The sequence below is a fragment of the Sciurus vulgaris genome (assembly GCF_902686455.1).
Source record: "Sciurus vulgaris genome assembly, chromosome: 18".
Classification (NCBI taxonomy): Eukaryota; Metazoa; Chordata; class Mammalia; order Rodentia; family Sciuridae; genus Sciurus; species Sciurus vulgaris.
Genome location: NC_136479.1, coordinates 30,496,131 through 30,523,079, shown reverse-complemented (window position 1 = coordinate 30,523,079; position 26,949 = coordinate 30,496,131). Strand labels below are relative to the sequence as shown.

The following is a 26,949-nucleotide window of genomic DNA, read 5'->3' as shown; positions in this document are numbered from 1 at the left end:
CAAGACCTCTGGCTGACCTGATACTTAAGGCAAGCAGGAAGTGAAGGCTGAGGCAGAGCTATTAACTGCCTGCCCCAATAAGCACATGGGGCCTCTCAGAGAATACTGGGATACTTGATGGGTTCAAGCATTTAAGAAAATCTGTCTAATAATTAACTAACCAAAATCAGAGACTTCAATGACCATACATGACAAAAAACAGAGGCTTTAACAGAGATTTTTTTCCAGATAAGTCAAAAACAAACAACAAACAGGAACAACAACAAATGCTGGGAAAAGGAAAGAATCTGATTTTGAGTCGCCATATTCTATTATTTAAACTGTTCAGTTTTCCATGGAAAAAAACAGAAACCTACAAAGAAACAAGGAAGTGTAACTCATGTAAAGGAAAAAAGGTGGTCAACAGCGAACTATTCCTACAAAAGCTTGTATAGGGACTTACCTAGACAAAGATTTTAAATCAGCTATTTTAAATGTGTTCAAATAACCAAAGGAAACCATACGTAAAGAACTAAAGAAAGTCAGATATCACCAGTAATCCCGGAGACATGGGTGACTTAGGTAGGAGGATTTCAAGTTCCAGGCCAGCCTGGGCAACTTAGTAATAAAAATAGAAAATAAAAAAATGCTTGGGGATGTTACAGTTTGGATGTGAGGTGTCCCCCAGAAGCTCTCATGAGACAATGCAAGGAGGTTCAGGGGAGAAATGATTGGGTTGTAAGAGTCAACCCCATCAGTGATCTAATCTCCTGATTAACTCAGGGATTAACAGAGTGGTAACTGAAGTGGTAGGGAGTGGCTGGAGGAAGTGGGAATCAGGGCATGGCTTTGAGTATATATTTGTATCTGGCGAGTAGAGACTCCCTCTGTTTCCTAATAAACGTGTGAGTTGTTTCCCTATGCCACACTCTTCTGCCATGATGTTCTGCCTCACCTCAAGCCTCTAGGAATGGAGCCAGCCTTCTATGGACTAAGACCTCTGAAACCATGAACCTTCTAATAAACTTTTTCTCCCCTACAATTGTGCTAGTCGAATCCTTTAGTCACAGCAGTGAAAAAGCTGACTAAAACAGGTAGAGCTCAGTGGCAGAGCACCCCAGGTTCAAATTCCAGTAACACACACAGATGCGTACACATGCACACATATATAAAACTATAAAAATAATGTCCTGCCAAATGAGAATATTGTTAGATGGAAAAAAAATTCTTTTTTGGCACTAGGGATTGAACCCAGTGGTGTTCTACCACTGAGCAACATCCCCAGCCCTTTTTCTTTTTTATTTTAAGAAAGGGTCTCACTAAGTTGCTTATAGTCTCGCTAAATTGCTGAGGCTAGCTTTGAACTTGTGAACCTCCTGTCTCACCCTCCTGATAGAAATTATTATTATTTTTTCCAAAGTGGTATATGTCTTTATTATCATTTCCAGATGGGATGTAGAAGGAAGAGGTGTGGGTAGAAGGGAAAGCAGAGAAATCTGGAAGGACTGTAAGAAAAACGTCAGTGTCTCTGCACCACATAAATATGCCTCAGAGTCTCCAGTGGACAGGCTGCATGTAGGTGGGCCTGATAGAAATTATTAAAAAGAAGTCTGGAGTTGGAAAGCATAACAACTGAAATGAAAAATTCCCTAGAAAAGCTCAATAGAAGATTTCATCAGGCAGAAGAATCAGCAATACTGATGGGTCAATTGAGATCATCTAGTTAGAACAGAAAGTATAAAAAAAAAAAAAAATGAACCAAGACTCTGAGACCCACTGGAGACCATCAAACACACCAACATACACGAAGTAGGTATCCCAGAAGAGAGAGAAACAAAGAGGCAGAAAGATTATTTGATGAAATAATGGTTCACCAGGATTAGTGGCACATGCCTGTCATCTCAGCAACTCAGGAGGCTGAGGTAGGAGGAACACAAGTTCAAGGTCAGCCTGGCAATTTAGCAAGACCCTTAGCAACATAGTAAGACCCTGTCTCAAAATAAAAAATTGAAAATGGTTGGGGATGTAGCTCAGTGATAAAACAGCCCAGGGTTCAATCCCTAGTACCCTTCCCTACAAAAAAAAAAAAAAGAAAAAAAAGAAAAAAAAAAAAGAAAAAAGAAAAAGGAGGAGATACTAAGGCTGAAAGAATTCATTAGTGTAGACCTGCCCTACAAAATATGCTAAAGGAAATCTTTCAGGATGAAACAAAAGGACACTAGAGGGGCTGGGATTGTAGCTCAATGGCAGAGTGCATGCCTAGCACATGTGAGGCACTGGGTTTGATCCTTAGCACCACTTTAAAAAAAAATTAAATAAAGGTATTGTGTCCATCTAAAACAAAAAATTTTATTAAAAAAAGGACACTAGACAGAAACTCAAATCCACATGAGGAAATTAAGAGCACTAATAAAGGTAAATATAAAAGAAGGTAAATATAAGAAGGAATAAATGTATTTTTACATTTTTTTATTTGGATCCCTTTTCTCTATTATATGATTTAAAAGACAACTACATAAAGCAAAAATGACAAATCTGGTGACAGGCACCAGTATCAACTTGTATGCTACTGAAAATAAACTGGAATTAATCTGAATTCAATTGCTATGCTAAATATAATCTCCAGCGTAAGTGCTAAGAACTTAACTCAAAAATATATAGTTAAAGAAATAACAAGGGAATTAAGAATCTACAATCAAGGTAGACTTCTGCTCATCACACATCTTACGTCATCTGTTTACGATCAGAAAAACTGGAGTGGTCATTAATGGACCAAGAAAGGTATCACTGGGGACTGGGGTTGGAGTTCAGTGGTAAAGCACTTGCCTGGCACGTGTGAGGCACTGGGTTCAATCCTCAGTAGCACATATAAACAAATGAATAAAATAAAGGTCTACCAACATTAAAAAAAAAAAAAAAAAGACATCACTGGATCTCAGTGGCTCAGTAGGCTGAGGTAGGAGGATCACAAGTTCTAAGCCAGTCTCAGTAACTCAGGAAGACCCTATCTTTAATAATATATATATATATTATATAAAGGGCTGGAATGTGGCTCAGTGGTTAAGCACTCCTGGGTTCAATTCCCAGTACCAAAAAAAAAAAAGACATCACTGGGCCTGGGGTTGTAGCTCAATGATGGAACGCTTCCTGGTATGTGTGAGGCACTGGGTTCGATCCTCAGCACCACATAAAAATAAATAAAGATACCATGTCCATCTACAACTAAAAAAGTATTTAAGAAAAAAAAAGACATGACTAAATACTCATAAGTGCTAAATGTGCTCACTTATGTCTCTTTTTAACAGATTACCCTAAGCCTACAGTTTACATGTTTCTAGGGTGATATATCCACTCTAAGAAATTTTGTTTCATATCAAAAAATGTTACCTCAGGGAAAAAAGCAAGTCTCACAATAGCTAGATGTTTTAGAAATTGTTACATCACTGCATTTTTCTTACCTTCAATATCCAATAGTGGCTGCTGATTGACATTAAGTTTGTTTACATCACTGTCAAACATTCCTATCAAAGAGGTCTTTAAAATTGCCAACAATAGCTTTTCTTCTTGTAGTAAAATTTGCCTTTTATCTGGAGTTACATTGATATCAACACATTCTAAGAAAAAAATAACGTACATTAATTATGTTTAAATTCATCTTTAACAATAATAATTTAGCCATATGCTATTCATTCACTTATTCTTACCAAAGGTATTACTAAAATATAGGGATAACAAGGGAAAGATCACTTGAGCTCAGGCTCCAACCTGCCCTGGGCAGGGCATAGGCAGGAAGAAACACAAGGGCTGGGGCCCCAGGACAGAGCCATGTATCCAGTCCTGCTAATAGCTGCACAAGGATGCCAGTGGTATCAGAAAAATCAAGGTAAGCTGCTTGAAGAACAATCTTTGTATTGAGCAGTGTAAGGTCAAAATGAGCAAGAAAAAATCGCAACCTGAGGAAGAAGCTATAAGACAGCACCTACGTTCTCCACTGGCACAAGGATGCCAGTGGAATCAGAAAAATCAAGGTAAGCTGCTTGAAGAACTATTTTTGTATTGAGCAGTGTAAGGTCAAAATGAGCAAGAAAAAATCGCAACCTGAGGAAGAAGCTATAAGACAGCACCTACGTTCTCCAAGCACATCAAGTCTTGGGAATCGGGAGCAGTTAGACACCCAGGGAGGGAGCCTGACCAACCACTCAAGAGAGGTTTTCTGCAAACAGCTGACCAGCCATCTAACAGTGACCTCAGTGATGATCCTACATGGGGTTACTGAGAATATGTTTGTCATAGTCTTTATTTTTCAAGCAATTTTAAAAATTAATTATATATAATTTAATAAAAACAATAATGCAGACAGTTTCAAAAGTCAAACAATGCTAGAAAGCTTTCAACTCATTCAATCTCTTGTTCTGTGACCTGCATCACAGCCTATGCTGGTTACCTGCTTGCCTCCCCAGAAATATTTCAACCTTATTCACTTTTGCTTTAGCTTTTCAACATGTTCTGGTATTTACTTTCACTTTTTAACCATCTTAAATGGTTTTAAAAACTTACCCTGGTGAATATTTCTGTTCTCCTTTCCCTTCAGAGTACATAAAGACTGCACTGCCTAGCCCACTCTGGCTGGTTAAACAGGGTCATGTGACTATTTCTGGCCAGTGAAATTTTAAGAGGAAATGAAGAGCAACACTTCTAAGTTGAGACAGTAAAAGAAGTTAAAGCTCACGCATGCTTCTCTACTGTTTTGTCACTCTCTGCCTATGTTCAGATGGTGTAGTTATAAGTTGGTAGAGCCTCTGACTGAATCCCTGAATGATATGGGGCAGAACATCTGAGGACCCAAGTAAGAAGAGTGATGTAAGACAAAAACTTCTCTTAGATATGCCATTTGATTTTGGAGTTGTTACTATTGAATAACTTAGTCTAACCTAACCAGTATGTATCTTATTATAAGAAGTTTAGCTACTTACACCCATACTTCTTTTAATTACATTTCAATTTTTGATTAAGCATATTACTGTTTTTAATTTAATGATTATACAGTTTCCTGTGAGCTACATAGTGTTATGATTAAATCTTTTATTATAATTGTTTATTCTGCTAGATTTAGTAACTGTCTCATTTCAAATTTAGTTCTCTTTGATACTCTGACTAAATTACCCTCATCCTTCAACAATCTTATACAAAATGTTACAATGTTTAAAAAAATTATGGTATCCAGGTTAATATTCGTGACTTAGAGCTGTGAATGCAGCTCAGTGATAAAACACTTGCCCAGTACGCACAAGGATCTGGGTTCAATCCCTATCACCACAAAATAAACAAATAAATAATAAAAAATTGTAGTTTTTTTCAAACAAGAAAAACATGATCTTTTTTTTTTAAATATATATTTTTAGTGGTAAGTGGACACAATACCTTTATTTTATTTTTATGTGGTGCTGAGGATCGAATAGAGTGCCTCACACCAGCTAGGTGAGCACTCTACCACTGAGCCACAACTTCAGCCCAACAATTTTTCAAATAGACAAAATAAATAAGGATTTGAAAGGGTAAACTGAAAAATAAACACATAAGAATGTAGAAGACCAGAAGCAGTGGTACACCATGTAATCTCAAAGACATCGGAGGCTGAGGCAGGAGGATCACAAGTTCAAGGCCAACATGGGCAATTTACGAAGACACTATCTCAAAATAAAAAACAAAAAGGGCTGGGGATATGAATAAGTGACTCAGCACCCCTAGGTTCAACCCCCAGCACTGCCCCCCAAAAAAAAGAAGAAAAGAAAATGTCTAAGAGAAAAATGCAAGCTATATTTTATCCCCTACTGAGTTTAATTTAAAAATTATGGTATCTATCTAGTATTGCTGACAGATGTATAAATTGATACAACATGCCAAGAATTCAACACAGCAAAAAGCCTTAAAATGATCATGTTCACTGGCCCAATAATTCCATTTCAAGAAATATATTTTATGGAAATGATGATACAGATAATAATTTTAAAATATAGTTATTTATAATTTCTTTAAATTGAAAAGAACTTAATATATCAAAAAATAAAAGAACTGCTGGGCACAGTGGCACATGCCTGGAATTCAAGGGACTCAGGAGGCCGAGACAGGAGGGTAACAATTCAATACCATTCTGGGCAACTTAATGAGAACCTGTCTCAAAATATACAAAAAAAAAAAAGGGGGGGGGGACTGGGGACATAGTTCAGTGGTAGAGGGCTTCTGAAGTTAATTCCCAGCACCAAAATAATAACAATTTTTTTTAAAAAATTTAAAAATCAAGTATAAACATGCATTGGAATATAATGCAGCTATTAAAATCATGTTTCTTAGTAATTTTTAATAACATGGAAAAGAACATTTTTCACATCTAAAGACAAAGAGCAATCAGTCATGGTGGCATATGCCTATGGTCCCAACTACTTGGGAAGAGCTGAGATAGCAAGATCCCAAGTTTGAGGCCAGCCTGGGCAATTCAGCAAGACACTGTCTCAAATTTTTTTAAAAAAGAGCTGGGGATACAGTGCAGTAGTATAGCACTTGTCTAGTACATGTAAGGCCCTGGGTTCAATCCCTAGGGATAGGATAAAGAGTAGGACACAAAATTATTTGCTCACCCAAAGGATGAGTATATGTGCATGTGTGTGTATGTACTTCAAGGTAAGCACACATATAATTTTTAAGTGTATAGAAAAACCAGATGACAATAAACCAGAATTTTAACAATCAAAGAAAAATACCTAGATGATGAAATTAATTATTTTCAAAATTTGGGAGAACATGCTAACATTAGTTATACTTTTTCCCTTTGTTGATATTAAAAAGTCACATTTTCCTAATAACACATTTGATATTGTTTCAATTAGCAAGCAAGCAAGGTCTATAAAACTCAAAATTTTATCACCATAAATTGTCCTCTTTCCAGTCAAGTCAGAGCTTTATAACTTCATCTTATTTTTTTAGGAATAAGTCTCCCATTTTATTGACATCTCAGTGGAACGTACCTGAATCAACAGAAATGTTGAGAACAACAAATGGATATTGATGCCGATTATATACATGGTAGACCTCATTCACAAGCCTGGAGACCTGTATAAAAACAAAGGTGTGAAAATAATAATTGCTCCCTTCCCCCACTGTTGTTAACACCAAAGGGGTATATTTTTATTTAGGTTTTATTAAAAGAATACAACTTTATTAAGGTATTATTGGTATGCAAAAACCTGCACATATTTAAAGTATAAAGTTTGATAAGTCTCTTCTTTTTTTTGAGACAGGTAATTGTTATATTGCCCAAGGTGGCCTTGACCTTCTGGGCTCAAGTGATCTTACTACCTCAGCTTCCTGAATTAGCTGGGACTACAAGGACACACAACTGTCTACCTATTAGGTAAGTCTTAACCTGCCTGTGTGTGTGCATGCATGTGCACACCTGTGGAATTATTCCACAATCAAAATCATAAATATATCCATCACTCAAAAAGTGTCAAGTTCCTCAAAGAGGTATTTTTTAGGATCCTGAAATTGAATCCTTTTCCAATCTGAAGATACACTTCAAGAAATTTTAATAAAACTCAAGTGTAGTTTAAATGTTCAAAAGCACATTCAAATGTACTGAAGACACATATTTACAGGACATTATGATGAGATTACCTAATGGCATTAGAGATAAAGCATGGAAACTGTGCTAATTAAAAACAGGTAGAGGGTGAACCACATGTGGTAGGTACAAGCAAATTTTGAAGTGTCACTAGAAAATAGAAAATATTACAAAGGTACTGTTGCTGAAGATACAAAAGTCAAAACTGTACCATTAAAAACCTATGTAACCAAATCAAGATGATTGGTTACAGGGCTGGAGTTGTGGCTCAGTGGTACAGCGCTTGCTTGGTATGTGTGAGGCCCTGGGTTCAATCCTTAGCACCACATATAAATAAATAAAATAAAAGATTCATTGACAACTAAAAAAATATTTTTAAAAAATGTGAGGCAGAGGAAATCTGGGCCCTTATTTTCCTGGAAAATGGACAGAAGGAAGAGAAAACACAGAAATGTATGCATGTGGTTGGTCTATGCTAAAGTCTAGATGACAGAAAACGTTCTGAAATGTTTATTTTCTTCAAACAGTGCTAACAAACATACTGGTAATTAATATGTGCTTGTCTACTTAAGCTTGTATGTATAGACATACATATGCACATACACAATTGAAACAACTGCATATTGACTTTCTTAAATGCTTGAAATAATTTTAAAGTCATGTTTCTGAGTTGGTCTCAAGTTCCACATAAATTACTTACATCATGAAATAATAAAATAAAACCTCAGAGGCACAAGAATAAATTAATACAAAAATTTTGTAAATACCTTTGCTGGGTCACAGGGCCGCTGATTGATGAAGAAAAATTGTCTGTCTGTTGAGCTCCTGCCAATACCATGCGCACACCCTGAGATGAAGCCTGAGATACTATCAAGGGTAACGTGTAAGAATAGGTTCTGGAGCTAAGCTAAGCATTAGAACACTTAGCACAAGGCATGCTGTTAAAATCAAGTAACAACAGAAAACCTGGTGACCTGCTGATGAGTATTCCTATTTCTATTCCAGTGCATCTCTGCTTTACCCAGATGGATCACAAAAAGAGCCCAGACACTCTGAAATGCCCTAAAGCTTCACAGCTAAAACCCATCCCAGGTAATGCAGTGAGCGCACTGCTGACCTCCTCAGCTCTCCTCTCACCTTCCCTATTAAAGCCTGGGCTTCCATGTCAGGAGTGGACCTCACTCCAAACACATTCTCAAGACCTTTGCACCTTTGTCCCCACCAGCTTGTCAATGGAGTCTCCCCACTTGTATTCAGGATCTCTACCCACATCCTCTCTCCTTTTAAAATCTGTTCTCTGTCAGCAAACTTATCTCTACTAAGGTGTTGTTGGTAAAGTGCTTATTCTACATGAAATCCACCCAGGATGTCTGCATTTCCGTAAGAACAACACCTTAACATAAAGAAATGAATTTCCATTTTTTTTGCACTTTTAGGCACAAACCAAAAGCAAGTGGAGGAAGAATAAGCAATATGGACCTGCCAGGGCCAATCCTGCTTATAGAAATGTCTATTTTTCACAGACTCAAAATAAGGATGCTTTATAAAATAATTAAGGAACAGATTCCCAAAAAGTCAAACAATGCACATAAAATAATTTAAATATTATTCTAACTAAAGAGTCTTAACAAAGACTTAATTCAATAGGACCCCCCCTGAAATGTGCCGTTTACCCAGAATACTGTTTGGATCAAGTAACTCTTTTATATAAATCCCCTTTCTCAGCAGTGGGATTGAGAAAAGCACTACACGTCTTAAAATCACTATTTGAAAAAGGAAAAAGAAACAAACAAAAAAAACACCCTCAGGAAAAAATAGTGGTTGCAGTTTTCCTGGTGACAAATCTACTTACTAAAACAGATTATGCAGAGCATCGGAACAGCTCAGGCCATACTCTTCACAGACAGAGTCGCTAGGGGGCAGCTGAACAAAAGGAATGAGGCCTTGCAACTGAAACAAACCAAGAGTAACAGTTATTTCCTAATAAAGACAGAATGGTCCAAACTTCAGAGAAGATAAAATGTGTTTTCTTTCACAGTGAAACTATTCACATTAAGAGCACAGAGAAATTCAAGGAATCTTGATAACTGTTTTGCAGTGCTATTAAAAACCTGACTATTTTTAATACAAAGATGAAACACTTGAGCTTCTATTAACTCGTAATCAACACACTGGCCATTATACTCTAAGCTTTTTCAGAGAGACTCAAAGGATGTAGTACTTCGTTTCTGTAAGAATAACAAAAACGTTCAGTTCTCAAAACATTTTTTATGATATGTACCTTAAAAACTCAGTTCTTGGATTTTATTCTCTACTCTATTAAAGGATGACAACCCTGTCATAGTCTCTCTATATAGCAATAACATGTTCTTAAGTAACTGGCCACCATTACCTGCTTCTGCCCAAACACAGAGCCGATATTTTCCTTCATGCTGGAGCTTCCACTTGTGCATACCACAGGCTGCCGCTTTCCTTGTCCAACCTGATTGGTGCAACTTATACGGACACCTGATGAAATGATGCAGTATGCGTGTAAGACCTGGATCATTTTGGCATACTCCTATGTGAAAAACACAAAGACAAGACTAAACATTACAATTATCTCACAGGAATAACAAGGCCCAAGTTACCACATCCAATTCAAGGTTCTCATACCACTTCAAAAACAAAGGGAACATTACTGACAGAACAAACTGTAAAGAGGTATCACGCTGTAGCCTATAAAAGGCCACTCAGGCTTTGGCTCCTCCACACTGTCCTTACTTACAGCCGCACATTCCCTTTGACCTTGTAATCCCTCCCCTAGAAATTTATCCTGTTTTGTTGTTGTTATTGTTGTTTAAACTTATCCTTAGCCAGGAGTGGGGGCACACACCCGTAATCCCAGAGATTCAGGAGGCCAAGACAGAAGGACTGCAAGTTTTAGCCCGGGCTGACAACTTAGAGAGACACTGTCTCAAAAATAATTTTAAAAAGGTCTGAGGATAAAGATCAATGGTGGAGCAGCTTTTGGGTCAATGCCCAGTACCACCAAAAAAAATTAAAAATTTAAAAATGTTATGCTTGTAGAAAGACTAGCACGAGCATACAAAGATAAATTACAAAAATATTCACTGAAACACTCAATGGCCACACAAAACCACAAACAATCTAAAAACTGTCAGTAAGGAGGTAATTAAATTATGGTAGCTCTGGCCAGGCACAGTGGTTCGTACCTGTAATCCCAGCAGCTCAGGAGGCTGAGGCAGGAGGATCTCAAGTTCAAAGCCAGCTTTAGTACTTTAGTGAGGCCCTAAGCAACCCAGCAAGACCCTGTCTCTAAAATATTTAAAAAAGGGCTGGGTATGAGGCTCAGTGATTAAGCACCCCTGGGTTCAATCCCTGGTACACCCCATCAAAAAAAAAAAATTATGGTATACCTACATTAATGACAGAAGAAGCTACTGTGTTGACCAAAAAATAACAACACGCTAAGTGAAAAAATCAGGCACACAACAGTTTACATACAATACAAATGTTTTAAAAATATCTAAATACATGTATAAAGGCTTCACACACACATGTACATTTATAGTCTCAGACTATAAATCAAACTGAGGATAGACAGAGACAATCTCGACAACTTACCACCTACAATTCTGTATTACATGACTGCTGTTCTTTCTATATTTCTTGTTTTCATTATATTAATATACCTTGAAGTTTTTTCCAATACTTGTAAACATGAAATTAAAAAGCATTTGAAAATACATACAAACCATTAATAATGGTCATCTCTAACAAGTACAAGTTCTATGTCCCTGTATTTTTTTTTAATATTTTTTTAGTTGTCAATGGACATTTTACTTATTAGTATGTGGTGCTGAGAATTAAACCCAGTGCCTCACACATGCTAGGCAAGCACTCTACCACTGAGCTACAACCCCAGTCCCATATTCCTGTATTTTTCTGAGGCACAATTTTTTTTACCATCAGATATAAAGTTTTTTTCTATTTTTGTAAAATTTAATAAAGTTAAAATTAGCATAAATGGCTTTATAAGCGAAGAAAGTTTTTAACTATATAGACTTAAGGTACTTTTTGTATTATTAAAATATATGCATAGGTGTTGGAGTTGTAGCTCAGTGGTAGAACACTTGCCTAGCACATGTGAGGCACTGGGTTTGATCCTCAGCACCACATGAAAATAAATAGGTAAAATAAAGATTAAAAAAAAGTATGTATAGCCAGCACAGTGGTGCACACCTGTGTTCTTAGTTACTCAGGAGGCTGAAGCAGGAGGACTGAGATCAGATCCAGCAATGATTGACACCTAGTCTCAAAAAATAAAAAGGGCCAGGGATGTAATGGTAAAGCACCCCTCCATTCGATCCCCAGTACCAAAAATAAGTGTGTGTATACCAAAGAGAAAAGCAACAAGAGGACAGCAAAATGCACAAGATCTCACATCCAAGAGTAACCTCTCATAACACTCAAGAGTCTACTCTTCCAGGCTTTCTGCTACACATATTTAGGTCAGTTGTTTCACTGATAAAAAACTGTAATTATACAAAGACAATTTCATAATCTGCTTCTGAAATACAATATAGCATTTTGCCATCCATTTGCATTCTAATCAACTTTTCAGGAAACAAAGAGAAATAATCTTATTTAAAAATGAAGGTGGGGGTGGTGCTGGGGTTGTGCCTCAGTGGTAGAGCACTGGGTTAAATCCTCAGCACCACATAAGTAAATAAAATAAAGGTATTGTGTCCATCTACAACTAAAAAAAAGAAAAAATTTTTTAAATGAAGATGGGAGCCAGGAACAGTGACACAAGCCTATAATCCCAGCAGCTCAGGAGGCTGAGGCAGAAGGATCTCAAGTTCAAGGCCAGCCTCAGCAACTTAGCGAAGTCCTAAGCAACTCAGTGAGACGCTGTCTTTAAATAAAATACAAAAAAGGGCTGGGGATGTGGCTTAGTGGTTAAGTGCCCCTGGGTTCAATCCCTGGTACCAAAAACAAAAAGAAAGAAGATGGGAGCTGGGCTTATAGAGCACTTGCTTAGCATATGCAAGAACCTGGGTTCTATCCCCAGTTACACACACACACACACACACACACACACAAGATACAGACAGAATCAAAATATATTATTTTTTAAAGGACCCATTTCCCATATAAGAATGTCTAATAAACACTATTTTATGATTATTTGCAAGAAATGGGTACATCATTCAAAATTTAGTATCTTTTCTTTCTTTTTCTTTTTGGCAATCCTGGGGATTGAACCTAGGTCCTCACATGTACCAGGTAAGACCTCTACCAGTGAGCTATTCTCTTAGCCCTTTTTATTTTAGTTTGAGACAGGGTCTTATTAAGTTACGCAGACAGGCCTTAAACTTATGATTCTCCTGCTTCAGTCTTCTGAGTAGCTAAGAAGTCTTTGAGAATCAACTGAAAAGTAAAGATCTTTATTAAATCTTTTACTAGTGTACATTATAAAATTGATACTCTTGAAGATTGGAATTATGAATTTACCACACCTTTTTAATATTTCTTTGAAATTCTTTATGGCGCACAGGTAGCGTATAAAATAACTGCTGCACACAGACTGACGTCCCTCTGGGTCGTGGGTAGGGGGTTTTCTGAACAATTTTCCCATTATGATCAAACACCAGTCGAGTCCCAACCTTTGCAGATGCGTGGCAGGTAGAAATAGTTACATCACTGTAAGAAAACAGCAGCCATGGCTACACAGTTAGAGACTCACAAGGGTTGGACACAGAACACTATTTGACCTATTTTCCTTGATGATCCCTCTGAGATAGTTAAGAGAGTTTAAATGAGTGAATAATCATAAAATCTAAGGTATGACACCTAAAGATACTGAGAGTTCTATAAATGCTGTTTGATAAAACCATTGACTTCGTTTTTTTAAGCTGAAATGCAAACAACAAATGATCTCAAAATTTATTCACAAATAAAGATTTCTCAGTTTTGTTACTACTGTTCTAACAAAATTTGATAAAATGATCCAAAAGATATTATAATTCAAATGTATAACCACTTACAAAATTTTAGAATCTTAGAATAAATAAAAACAATTGTTTAGATATAATAGACTCTTTAGAATTTTAGGATAAACAAGGGCTTTGATTAAATCTTTCCCCCAAAATTGAAAGTAAATCAAAACAGTGATCCCTATAATTTATTACCTGTGTTTGTTTTTGCTGGGGATTGAAACCGGGCTAGGCAAGTACTCTACCATTGAGCTACAGCTGTAGTATTACTTTAAAATTGAGAAACTACTGCTTTAAAATGAATAACAATGTTTTTTACAATTCTACTTGTTTCATTTAATCATTTATTGCTCACATTTCAAAAGTATTATCATTTAGATTGGCAATCAGATAAAAGAATTTAGAAGTTAGAGAATGAGACTTTCTGATTGGGAAGAATAAATAAGGGCTGGGACTGTAGCTCAGTAATACAGTGTTTTCCTAGCAACCATGAGGTCCTGGGCTCCATCAAAAAAAAAAAAAGAAAGACAGAAAGAAAAGAAAAGTGTAAACAATAATGACTCTAATCATACTTATCAACTTTCAAAAGAATCTGCATAATGGTGAAGTTAATGGATAAAAACAATGCATCACCTCAGAGCACAAAGTGAGCTGAGAGCTTCCCCCCGAAAGCCAAAAGTTTCAACCTGCGTGAGGTCAGCAAACTCTTGAATCTTAGAAGTGTGATGTTTCAGAGCTGAAAAAAAGAGTATAAAGTAAGATGTCTCAAGGATAAATAAATATACACAATGACTACCAAAGTAACTGGTGTCTTTTTTTTTTTTTTAATTTTCTTTTTTAGTTGTAGATGGACACAATACCTTTATTTTATTTATTTATTTTTATACAGTACTGAGGATCAAACTCATGCGTCACACGTGCCAGGCATGAGCTCTATTACTAAGCTACAACCCCAGCCCCAGTAACTGGTTTAAAAAGATGTGTTTACTAAGACAGTGTTATTCAAAATTCTGAGACATTTGGCCCAATTATATTATAAATTCAACTTACCTAGGCCCTCAAAATTTTCTTCTTCTACCCCACATCCATTGTCTGAAACTTCAATGAGATCCACCCCATAGTCTTTAAGCCTTAGATCTAAAAAGTTTAAAATAGTTACTTTTCAAAGATCAATCCATGCTGAAAAGCTTTTATAAATTGATATTCGCAACATATGATACAAACACATAGTAAGAACACAGTAAAACTTAACCACTATTATTATTCTTACTATCTAGTACTAGTACAATAAATGGTAACTTTACACTTAAAATAATAATTCATTGGTATACTAACACTTAAACACATATACAGTAGTATATTTAAACATACTACTGTCATTTTGTATATCTGAATTTTATTATAATAACAAATGGTTCTTAAATAAAATAACATAAACTGATTATTTCTTGAGGCTTAAAACTTTCATAAACTTACCAATATTAGTGGCACCAGCATCCACACTATTTTCTATCAATTCTTTCACAGCAGTGCTGAGACTCAGTACCACCTGCCCAGAACAAATCTGATGGACTGACTTCCGGTCAATAGGTTTAATGGCTTTAGCAAGTTCCGTACTAAAGAAATCAGTTACAAGAAACAAAATAAGTATTCAAACAAATCAAGTAATGCATTTTCACCCTGATATTAACCGTAGGAAATGATTCATCGGTTATTGGTGGACCTATCCCATTCATTTATTATATGAACATATCCATTTAATATATTTACAAATATGAATGTTCTACAATCCTTAAACATTTGCCAAAAAATACTTCTGAATAAATGTTTCATATTCAATAGATATTTAAAATCTAAGTATATATTAAACTACATGAAGGAAACATGTATTCTCAAGCTACAGGTCAATAATCTTTTACAAAGAGATCTTTCTTGAAAAGCAAAAGCAGTTATTTCCCATACAACTTGGAAAAGCTAAAAGTATGGTGGGAAAGTTTGCCAAAATGGGTACCAGTTGTCTAACTATTCCCATAGTTGCTTCTGCAACCCCATCCAAATCCAAGCTGCGCACTGCTGCGTTGGCAAAAGCCCTCAAAGTTTTTCCTCTACTTGCTTTCAGAGTTTTACAAGTGTCTCCATCCCGCGTGCTACCACCAGTTATTTTCAAAATCACAAATCTGGTCAGACAATTTTTAGGCTTAAAAACTTACTAGTGCCTTACTGCCCATTAGATGAAATTTAATATTAGTCACGACTGAGCCCCAGTGTACCTTATTTTCTCATTCTCTCTCATCCTTCTCCCTTCACCAAGTCCCTAAATTTCAGTCACAGTAAACAAGTATTTCCTGTAATGGACAACCTCTTTTAGACATTTTTGCTCTTTTACAGTCTTCTGTCTAAAGTGCTCCCCCTCTTTCAAGCCAACTCCTTCTCATTCGAGGAAAAAAAAAAAATATTCCATATGTTCATTAATATGTAGACATTTTCAACAAATGGTGCAACTCCTAGGTTGGATATAAGGGAAGACAGGAGTTTCCCAGGAGAAAAATCTTTGGGTATTTCCCACGCATGTGAAACATACCCACCAAGACCTTCAACAAACTCTAAAAGGGAATAAACAAACCTCTTAACTCCTCATACTACCTTGCAAAACTTAAGTTTATAATGTGAAACTACAGATGACCTCACATAAAATGGAAAGTATCTCTAAAAATCAGTATATTTGGCAACACATCATAGGCCACGGGCCATTTCAGATACTTGTTTTGAGTTGGGTGTGGGGTGGGGCACAACACTGAAATACAAACAGCGAAGGTGCGTTGACATTGAATGTAACTGTGCTGACATCAGACTCCTACATCTAATTCGGGGTAACTTGCCAGTCAGAAATCAAATACTCAAAGAGATATAGAAGCATTGCATTAAAACAAAACAAGGAACGAAACAAAACAAGAACGGCTACGCAAATTAGCGTGCGCCTTGAAGCTAACCCTAACCCCAATTAGAATCAGACACCAGGTAAAACGGAAATTAATTCAGTCTAGGGGAGTTGCATGGTCCTGATTCAGATCCACCGTCTTGCGACAGCATCTGGAGAGGCCGGTCCAACGCGAGCCAAATCTGCAACACTCAGGTGCCGACTCCCCACCCGCAGGGAGGGGTCAGCGGCTGGACCGCGACCTCAAAGAGCACCCTCACCGAGTACACGGCCCGGGCACACCTCGAACGCCGCTGCGGGCCTTGCTCGCCGCGCGCCTAGACCACTTCCTGTCCTTTCCAGGGGGCTGGGACGCCGTGGGCTTCCACAAGGGCGTCCCCCAAGGAAGACAAGGAGTCCCGCTCACCTGGGACCCTCAACTCCCTCCATGGACCCAGAATGTGACTAGCCTCCACAACTGTGTGAGAGTTCCCGCTGCAGTTCCGACTCCGGCCGAGTTTCCCGGGTGCCCATTGGTGGCTATTGGGGCTAAGTCCCACCTCTTCCGGGCGGGGCAGCGAACGCTTCCCATACCTCCTTCTCGTGGATTGGTCATGTCAAAGGTCGAGCTAGTGACGTCAAGAATGCCTGAGCCAATTAGGACGCACAGACTGCGTTTTCCCGAACGCCTCAAGCAGGGTCAGAAAGAAGGTGGCCGCAGTTCGTCGTAGCCCCGGACGGTTTCTTAGCGTTCTTGACACTCGCCCGCCAACTTCCTTCCTTTGGTTTCCGCCATGCCGATGTACCAGGTAAAACCCTATCATGGGGGCGTCGCACCGCTACGTGTAGAGCTTCCCACCTGCATGTACCGGCTCCCCAACGTGCACTGCAGGACCGGCAGCCCCGCGCCGGAGGCTGGCCACGTGCAGGTAGGAGTGCGCGGCTCCCACCCAGTGCGCAGGCGCTGGTGCACGGCCGCACCCCGCATCCCGCCATCTATTCAGTGCGCAGGCGCTGCAGCGATCCGGACCCGCTGGCCCTGGCCAGGACTGACGAGTCCCACCTGGCTGGGACAAACTGGGCGCTGGACTCGGCCGCAAACCCCAACCTGGCCCCGTGCACCGCTTGGGCATCAAGTCATCCTAACTTTTATCTATTAAAAGATCTATCCATCTTCTTTTTACTTTTTTGGCATAAGACTTAAAAATTTTTTAGTATGAAATTTAACCCTCACAAAAGTGAATAATACATAAATACTCATTTTGAGGAATTAGCGAACTTCAGAGTCACCACCACCCCAGTTTGATTTGCATTATCAGCTCCCCACCCTTCCCATTTACAACTTTCCTCCAAAGGTCCTGACTTTGATGGTAGCATTGTCTTGTTTGGCCCTGTTATTTTTGCATACTAAGTACACATCCCTATACAGTCTGGTCTTGACGTAAGTGAGGCATACAGTATCTGTTCTGTTGGGACTGTCTTTATTTTGCAGACGTGATTTTTAAGGGTAATTTTATTGCAACAATGAATTAATCGTCTTCTCTGTAGCGTGCTGTTCCACTGCGTGACTGTACTACCATTATTTTTTTTCCTGCTGCTCGTGGGCACTGGGTCCTTTTCCATTTTCAGCTATTATGAATAATCTTGCAGTGAATCTTCTTATACACTACTTGACTCAGGAGATATATATATACACACACACATACCCACACTAAGAATTGGGATTGTTGCTCAGTGGGCAGATCAGTCTTCTGCTTTACTGGATAAATGGTTTTCTAAAGTGGTTATACCAGTTTATCCTCTCACTAGCGTTAGAGAATTCTTCATGTTTGCACTCTTCACAAAACTGGTGGGCGTCTAAAGTAGTCATCCTAATGGAGGTGTCCTAATGTAGTTTTAGTTTGGCTTTCTCCAGTTTCTAAGTAAGTTGAACACCTTTTCATGTTTCCCTTTCCATTTTTTTAAACTATTTTTAGTTGTAGATGGACAAAATATCTTTATTTTTTTGTTTTTATTTGGTGCTAAGGATGGAACCCAGTGCCTCACATGTGCAAGGCAAGCACTCTACCACTGAGCCATAATCCAGCCCGTCCTTGACCTTTTTTTTTTTTTTTTTTTTTTGCGGTGCTGGGGATTGAACCCAGGGCCTTGTGCTTACGAGGCAAGCACTCTACCAATTGAGCTATTTCCCCAGCCCTCCTTAACCATTTTGATTGCCTATTTTATAAGTACTTACTCAAGTCTTTTACCTTTTTATCAATTACAAATGCATATCTGGGGTTTCTAGTAGGAAAAACATTCTGTCCGTTCTGACAGGAGATGAATAAGTAGACATTTTGAGGTCAGTTTTCCCATCGTGTATTTTCCTTCACTTTGTCATAATGGCTTTCTGCCTAGAGTAGAAGGAAGCTTAGTTTGAAACCCAAGGACATTGAGAGTTGTCTCACTACAGAGCTAAGCCAAAAATGACAGATATGGTTCAGCGGTCCTTCAACTAGAAACTGCCACAAAGACATGGCCCAGTGCCCCCTTCAACTGCACAGAGAGGACCATAAAGAAAACCTAGAGGGAGATCTTTTTTTTGGTACTGGGGATTGAAACCCAGGGTTCTTTACCAGTGGGCTACATCTCAGCACTTTTTTAGCTTTTAGGTTTTGAGACAGGCTCACAGTGAGTTGCTGAGGCTGGCCTTGAACTTGTGATCCTGGGATTAAGGTGTGTGCCACTGTGCCTGTCAGTCATCTCTTATTTGAGACCCAAGTTTTGTTTTTGTAAATCTGCTGCCTGAGTTCCTTCGGGCTTTAATCTGTGAACTTGTGACTTGGAAAACACACAGTCCTGTGGCTCTAACAATTCCTTTAGCAGATGTTAATGTGGATGCACAAATAATTAGAAATCTAGCATATCTAGAGCACATGAGAATAACACAAAGAAGCAGCTGCTTCTAAATACATATAAGATAAAACAGATGGGTACCAAATCACAGTCTTTAGCCTCAACGAGGAAAACCACAGGCCAGAATTGGAAGGTATCCATGAGAGAAAGCAGATCTTGAGCGTTTTGGCATTACGCAGATCATGAAGGGCTAGATCAAGTTCTGCTGGGGCTTAGAAATCACAGACCATGTCACATGTACAGTTCTTACTTCAGAAATTCCCAGAGTGTGTTGACTGAGTTTTTAATTTAGTAGCTGCTGCTTTGGGCTTACGGGGTAGGTAGAAATGAGCAAGACTGTGCACAGTGTACAAACACAGGTTGGTTACAAGAGACTGGAAATGTTACTCAGAAGGAACGTCATCACAGAACAGGGTGCTACCCAAGGGCTTGTCCCACCTGTCACATCTTGCATTCAGACTTATTTCCAGCCAGCACCTATTATTTAAGTGGCATCTTCTATTCTTTGTGCTATCCAGAAGTCAGTGGACTTATATTCCTTTACTGTCCAATCTTAAGAGCAGCAAGCAAGAGAGGTGAGATAGTGGTTATAAGTGCAAACAAAAATAGAAGTTGAACAGACCAGAGAAGAGAGAGTATCACAGATGGAGGGAACAGAATGTGTGAAGGTCCTGTGGTAGAAGGGAGCCTGGTGTTTTAGAAACTCATAATGGTATGGTTTAAGTGCAGAACAAGTGAGAGAATTATGTGAAGTGACACAGCAAGAGTCTAGATAATACAAGGTATTTATTAAGCCATGTTAAAGGCTTAACTTTTTTCCTAAGAGCCTAAGCAGTTAGACTTATGGAGGTGGTGACAAGGTCCAAGTTCGTTTTTAGAACTAACTAGCATTTTAAGGAATGGATTGGAGCAGGGGATCAGAATGGGTGCTATGTGACCAGTAAGGAAATTAGAGCAGGAGAAAAATGGTGACCTGGCCTTGGGCAGTGACGGAGGCACTCTTAAAAGCCAGTGGATTCCAGAAATATTTAGGAGGTAAAACTAGCAGCACCTGATAATAAATTGGATATAAGAGAGGGATATGACTGGTGGAGGAACAGATGTTCCTGAGAACATTGAACTTGGTTGCCCACAAATGTGAGCAAATACTCCTCCACTCCCATTGTATCATGAGTACTTATTTATAATAAACTCAAGGTCATTGCCACATTCTTGATTATTCTGTCGAGGTATGACCTTTTTCCTCATTATTTGTTCCTTCAACTTAAAATGGATTATCTGTTGTGAGAACTCATAAATCTGTAAATAGGTTGTATGATATGGCTATGGGGAGGTTATTTGTTACTGCCTTTTAAAGTAAGTCTGTAGGACCTGAGACTTACTTCTCAGCAGATACCATTGGTTATTTTCTGTGTACCAGACCATGTACTATGTAAAGAGGGTGCTGCCACGTGTGGTGGTTCATGCCTGTAATCCCAGTGACTTGGGAAGCTGAGTGCAGGAGAGTCGCAAGTTGAGGCCAGCCTCTGCAACTTAGTGAGGTCCTGTCTCAAAAAAGAGCTGGGGATGTGGTTCAGTGGCTAAATACCCCTGGTTTCAAAACCCAGTACCAAAAAAAAAAAAAAAAAAAAAATTTTTTTTTTTAAAGAAGGAAAGAAGGATGCAGATTCAGTGAATGAATGTTGTAGCTCCTCTTCATGGAGTTATACACTTCTGCTATGAAAAAGTTCTAGATGATTCTAAGATAAGGGAGATACCAGTGTTACCTTGAGAACTATATGGTGAATTGATCACCTTCCCCAGGGACCCACTTCTGAGCCACAGGAGCCTTTTTTTGTGTGTGGGGGGGGTACCAGATATTGAATTCAGGGACACTGTGCCACTGAGCCACCTCCCCAGCCCTATTTTGTATTTTATTTAGAGACTGGGTCTCACTGAGTTGCTTAACACCTTGCTTTTGCTGAGGCTTTCTTTGAACCGCAGCCTCCTGAGCTGCTGGGATTACAGGCATGCGCCGCCACCCCCGCTAAAGGAGCCTTCTTGAATACTGTCTGTGTCCCCTTTTCCCTTCTATTGGTGTAAATTTTAAGTTACATTCTCATTGCTCCCATTCTTTCTTTACTAATGTGTTTTTAATTCATTATTAAGAATAAAGAATGCTGGATGCAGTGGGAAGCTGAGGCAGATGAATTGCTTGAGCCCAGGAGTTCAGGGCCAGCCTGGGAAACATGGTGAGAACAAGTCTCAAAAAAAAAAAAAAAAAAAAAAAGCCAGGGACGGTTGTGCATACCTGTAATCCCAGCGGCTTGGGAGGCTGAGGCAGGAGGATTGGATCATGAATTCAAAGCCAGCTTCAGCAAAAGTGAGGCACTAAGCAATTCAGTGAGACCCCATCTCTAAATAAAATACAAAATAGGGCTGGGGATGTGGCTCAGTGGCTGAATACCCCTGATTTCAATCCCTGAAACAAGAAAATAAATAAATAAAAAAGTGATTTGTTGGGGCTGGAGTTGTAGCCCAGTGGTAGAGTGCTTGCCTAGCATGTGTAACACACTGGGTTCAATTCTCAGCACTGCATATTAATAAAATAAAGGTCTGGGCTGGGGTTGTAGCTCAGTGATAGAGTGCTCACCTAGCACATGTGAGGCCCTGGGTTTTATTCTCAGCACCACATATAAATAAATGAATAAAATAAAGGTCTGTCAACATCTAAGAAATATATAAAAAATAAAATAAGGGTGTTATGTCTACCTACAACTAAAAAATTTTTAGAAAATAAAGATTCATTGGGGGTGGGGAGTGATTTGTTTCCATTTTCTCCCCTTCTCTATTCTTAGACAAAATTACTTGAAATAGGAATCAGACAATTTCAAAGTGACTTTCAGTCACAATGTTTCTTCTTTATTTTAGAGCATTCATGGATCTATTTGTAGAACCTATTAGATGGAGGTTGAGGAATGAGATGGTTCTGCTGCTTCATAATAATGGCTTTTAAAGGGTGGGAGGTTTGGCGAGTGCAGGGGACAAAGTAAAACTAGTCATCAGGGCTGGGTTGTGGCTCAGTGGTAGAGCACTTGCCTTGCATGTGTGAGGAACTGGGTTCGATTCTCAGCACCACATATAAATAAATATTCACTGACGACTAAAATATTAAAAAAAAAAAAGTGATCAAATGTAGGCCAACTGTGTGGATATTGGTTTGTTTAGGATGCCTCTGACCCATCTCTGCAAGCTCTTGAGTCCCGCCAAGATGATATTTTAAAACGTTTGTACGAGTTGAAAGCTGCGGTTGATGGTCTCTCCAAGATGATCAACACACCAGATGCAGACTTGGACGTGACAAACATCATACAAGCTGATGAGCCCACTCCTTTAACCACCAGTGCATTGGACTTGAATTCAGTGCTTGGAAAGGTAGGTTCATTTTGAAAGCTGAGTGACATCAAATGTGTTGGATAGTTCTTAGTGCCAGAAAATCGTGCCAGTGTGATTTTTGCTTTGCTCTAGTTCTCAAAGGTGGAGCAAAGAGTACGTTCTTTTTTTCTCTCAGTGATTGTACCTTGGCACAGAACAGGTTTGGAAGGCAAGAGTGAAACCAAAGCAAGCTCCAAAGCCCCTACTTAATTTCTCAGACCCAGGGAGGAGCAGTGTGGGCAGAAGGAACTCAAGTCACAGCCTCCTGTGGGTCCAAGTCTGTTCAGCAGTCTTGGAGTCCTGGAATACAGGTCTCCACTTACTTACTGGGTGTTTCTCAGAGGCTCAGTAGCGGCAACCTTGATGTTTTGAGAGAAACGTTGGCTGCCCAGGTGCAATATCCCACCAATCCTTTTGAAATACCTTGCTAAAAGCTACTTAGTCCCATCTATTTCCAGTGTATTTTGCTCCAATTCATTTTGCTCTATTAAAATGAGTCCTATCAGCCAGCTTTCATGATTGAAGTTCATAGGTTTCAGCTAATTAAGGGAACAATCTGATATGCAAAGAATGTCTTATTACAAACTAGTATTTAATTGAGTATGAAGAGGGTTTGTCCCAAGATTCCCTACTAATGCCCTGGTGATGAACTGGTGATGGAGTGGTACTGAAGCCCTAAGAAGCAGATATGATATTGCAGTGTCTCTCCAAGGGCTCTGTTCTGGGGAACCTCAGTGCCTCTGGTGTATTCATTCCTCTGCCCACTCATTCTGCACTGACTACCCAAAGGAGACCTGACCAGGCCCCTAGCACAACAGAACAATGATCTCTCAGTGTGCTAGGAAGGCTTCTCAGCACAAGATGCTTGTGGCATTTTGATACCTCCGAAAGCACAGCATCAGGTAATGTGATCTTTTCAGGGATCTGTGAAGTGTTCTGCCTGGCTTGGCATGAAGGACATGAATCTGTCGTGTACAAAAGGTCAAGGAAACTGGTTGTGATTGTGTACATGAATGGTTTTTGTTATTAAGAGCAAAACCATAGAAGTATGAATGTCAACCTTTAAAAAAAAACAGACTGCAGGTATAGCCCAGTGCCACTTAGAAGGCTGAGACAGGAGGAACACAAGCTCAGGACCAGCCTCAGCAGCTTAGTGAGTGAGACCCTGTCTCAGAATAAAAAACAAAAAGGGCCGAGGATGTAGCTCAGTGATAAAGCATCCCTGGGTTCAATCCCCAGTACAAAATAAATAAAAAGACTACAGGCTGGGCACTTTAGTCAGCATTAAGGGTTGCAAAATCTCTTGCCCCTGGTCTCTGGATCCAAGACCCTGTTTCAAGGGGCACTTCATTGAAACACCTTGATGAACACAAATTGGTATAGAAATTCTATGTGTAGTCATTGTTAGATTTGGTAGCTGCGGGAATTACACGTGATTGTTTCTAATTTAGTTTTATCTCAAAGGTAAAAAAGAGAGGTGTCATCCCCAATGTTGTTTTGTGTTTCACAGTAAAGTCTACTGATTGTAGTGAACCAGGAGTGGAGAGCTTAGGACATGGCGTCAGCCCACATCCAACCTCCACTTCTGAGCTCAGTGCCCATTTTGACAAGTGACTTGCCTCACCAGGACTGAAGTTTTCTTGGCTGTAAGGTGGGGTCATAACAGTACCTCCTTCATGGGAGCCGCCAAGGTAGCACCGTACAGTCATGCACTCCAGCTTGCTCTTGATGGCTGTGTCGTTCTGGTCTCTCCCCTAGGACTATGGGGCACTGAAAGACATCGTGATCAACGCAAACCCTGCCTCCCCTCCTCTCTCCCTGCTCGTGCTGCACAGGCTGCTCTGTGAGAGCTACAGGGTGCTATCTACTGTGCACACCCACTCATCGGTTAAGAGTGTGCCCGAGAACCTTCTCAAGTGCTTTGGGGAACAGACTAGGAAACAGCCCCGTCATGAGTATCAGCTGGGCTTCACTTTAATTTGGAAGAATGGTGAGTATAGGACAAGGTTGACCTTCATGTATGAACAGACAACAAAGGGCAGGGCACTAGGATACTATAGCAGACTAGAGCTGCTTGCATCAGGTCAGGTCCTCTCGAGTATTCAAAGCTCACGGGGCAGTTCTAGAAGCAGAGCAGAGATGAATCTTGACACAGGATGCCCTCATTGCTCTGGGAGGTTAGAGCTCTGAGAGAGAGTTCCAGGGGGACTATCTAACCAGGCAGAGCAGAGGTGAAGTGACACAGCTGTCTGACCCTCTTATTCTCAAACTTAAGCCAGGGACACTGAAGTTACTTTTCTTATGGCCCTTGGAGGCTGGCAGGATATTTTACTTGCTGTCTCTCTGATGTGTGTCCTGTTTAGGTTTATGTAGAGGGCAGTGAGTTCACACCATTCATCAGTGATAACTTCACTGCCCTCAGCTCCACGAGTGGAGAAGTTATGAGGGCAGAATCCCTGACTGGGGCCATGGGACTCCTGGTTTCCTGTTCTCAGCGTCCAAATCCCTTGGCAACAGAGGTTGGAATAGATGGTCTTAGGTCCTTCTAGCTTGAAAATCGTCAAAATCAAATAGCATAAAGGCAACTTGGGTATGTTTTTAACATATGGTTTGCATCTGAATCTCTTGAATTTTAAAACACTTGGGAGACATGAAAAATGTAATGTACTTGAAAATACTTTCCCTCTTTATAAGTCAGTCATTATTGGTGACGTCCCCTTCTAGACAGCACAAGTACTTCCCTCAGCAGCTGCCACTCATACACTACCTGGCATGTTTCTCCCTTTCAGTGCCCAAGACTCAGATGAAGTTCAGTGTCCAGACGATGTGCCCCATCGAAGGAGAAGGGAACATTGCACGTTTCTTGTTCTCTCTGTTTGGCCAGAAGCATAATGCTATCAACTCAACCCTCATAGATAGCTGGGTAGATATTGCTATTTTTCAGCTAAAAGAGGGGAGCAGCAAAGAAAAAGCAGCTGTTTTCCGCTCCATGAACTCTGCTCTAGGGAAGAGCCCATGGCTGGTTGGGAACGAGCTCACCGTAGCAGATGTCGTGCTATGGTCTGTGCTCCAGCAGACTGGAGGCTGCACCGCGGTGGCACCAACCAATGTGCAGCGGTGGCTGAGATCCTGTGAAAACCTGGCCCCCTTCAACGCTGCTCTCAAGCTCCTTAAGTGAATTTTACCAACTGGTTTTAAAGGGTTTTGATTTTACGAATGGTGCTGCTTCATGCCTATTAATAAGAGGACTTGTATTATAATCAAAGTCTTTTTATTTAGGACAGTTGTCAAATATCAATAAAAGCATCATATAACTTATGGGTTCCATTTTATTTAAAATTCATTAAAACTGTACAGAACACCATGAGGACTGCAAACTGTGGGAGGCACATCAGACCGCCGCCTCAGGAATGTAGGCTGTTGGGAGTTGAAGGCCATATTAAATGGAAGGACTTCCAGGAGCAGAGCTGGGCAAAGGAGGAAAGATGGTGTGTCTCTGCTGCTCTGAGGTCACTCTCTATAGAGAATGATGGTGAGTTGAAGGTGCAAGAACAGAGAAAAGTTGGAGATGGTGCTGAAAAACTGAAATTCCACCTTAGAGACAGCCGGAGCCAGCAGGTGGTTTTGAACCAAGGAGTGATACAATCAGGTGTCTTTCTAGGAACTGGCTTCAGCTGCAGCGGGAAAGGACTGGGGAGACTGGCAGCTGTTGGAACGTGACAACCCAGCTGGCATGCAGGCCTCCACGTGGGGATTGGAAAGGGAAGCACCCTTGGATTTCTACAGTAGAACCTTCTGGAGGACTGGATGGTCAACGAGCATAATTCAAAGAGGAATTATTGAAAGTGATGCTTAAATTTTCAATTTCAGAAACCGGACAGAAATATTTAAGTAGGAAATTCAGGAATACAAGCTTGCAGAAGAGAGGGAAAGAGCATAACAGGTTTAAGATAGAGGGGCTAGGGATCTGGCTCAGTAGTAGAGCCTTTGACTGGCATGCAGGAGGCCCTGGGTTCAATCCCTAGCACCACAAGATAAAAAGAAAAATAAAAGTTAATTTAGTGCAATCTTAGGTCATGAAAGAGCTACTTAAGGAAAAGGCAGCTGGGGGTTCTTTTACATCT

General features: G+C 39.7%; 2 protein-coding genes across 3 annotated transcripts in view; one reads left to right on the top strand and one right to left on the bottom strand.

Moving 5' to 3' along the window:
- PMS2 (PMS1 homolog 2, mismatch repair system component) overlaps positions 1-17,103 on the bottom strand; it is a 29,993-nt gene extending 12,890 nt beyond the window's left edge. Inside the window, exons 1-10 of the mRNA XM_079121225.1 lie at positions 16,944-17,103; positions 15,076-15,215; positions 14,650-14,736; positions 14,233-14,335; positions 13,123-13,306; positions 9,990-10,157; positions 9,450-9,547; positions 8,365-8,464; positions 7,002-7,086; positions 3,438-3,593 (exon numbers count right to left, since the gene is read on the bottom strand). Coding sequence (XP_078977351.1) covers positions 3,438-3,593; positions 7,002-7,086; positions 8,365-8,464; positions 9,450-9,547; positions 9,990-10,157; positions 13,123-13,306; positions 14,233-14,335; positions 14,650-14,736; positions 15,076-15,215; positions 16,944-16,966 — 1,144 coding nt within the window. The 5' untranslated portion in view covers positions 16,967-17,103. The remainder of the gene's footprint in view (positions 1-3,437; positions 3,594-7,001; positions 7,087-8,364; positions 8,465-9,449; positions 9,548-9,989; positions 10,158-13,122; positions 13,307-14,232; positions 14,336-14,649; positions 14,737-15,075; positions 15,216-16,943) is intronic.
- An 80-nt stretch (positions 17,104-17,183) lies between these two features.
- On the top strand, positions 17,184-26,143 carry AIMP2 (aminoacyl tRNA synthetase complex interacting multifunctional protein 2). Of its 2 annotated transcripts, none has more exons than XM_079121294.1 (4): positions 17,184-17,445; positions 22,619-22,825; positions 24,584-24,815; positions 25,615-26,143. In XM_079121294.1, exons 1-4 carry the CDS (start codon positions 17,311-17,313, stop codon positions 26,001-26,003), a joined length of 963 nt encoding a protein of 320 aa, XP_078977420.1. In that variant the 5' UTR covers positions 17,184-17,310; the 3' UTR covers positions 26,004-26,143. The 2 variants fall into 2 exon arrangements, with proteins under 2 accessions (XP_078977420.1, XP_078977421.1); XM_079121295.1 differs by having other exon boundaries at positions 17,199-17,325.
- The last annotated feature ends 806 nt before the right edge of the window (positions 26,144-26,949 follow it).

Excerpts from the sequence above, each read along its gene's own strand:
- AIMP2 (XM_079121294.1), top strand. The coding sequence starts at position 17,311 with ATGCCGATGTACCAGGTAAAACCCTATCATGGGGGCGTCGCACCGCTA. Across the intron at positions 22,826-24,583 it reads TGAATTCAGTGCTTGGAAAG|GACTATGGGGCACTGAAAGA; the intron begins GTAGGTTCATTT and ends TCTCTCCCCTAG. Across the intron at positions 24,816-25,614 it reads CACTTTAATTTGGAAGAATG|TGCCCAAGACTCAGATGAAG; the intron begins GTGAGTATAGGA and ends TCTCCCTTTCAG.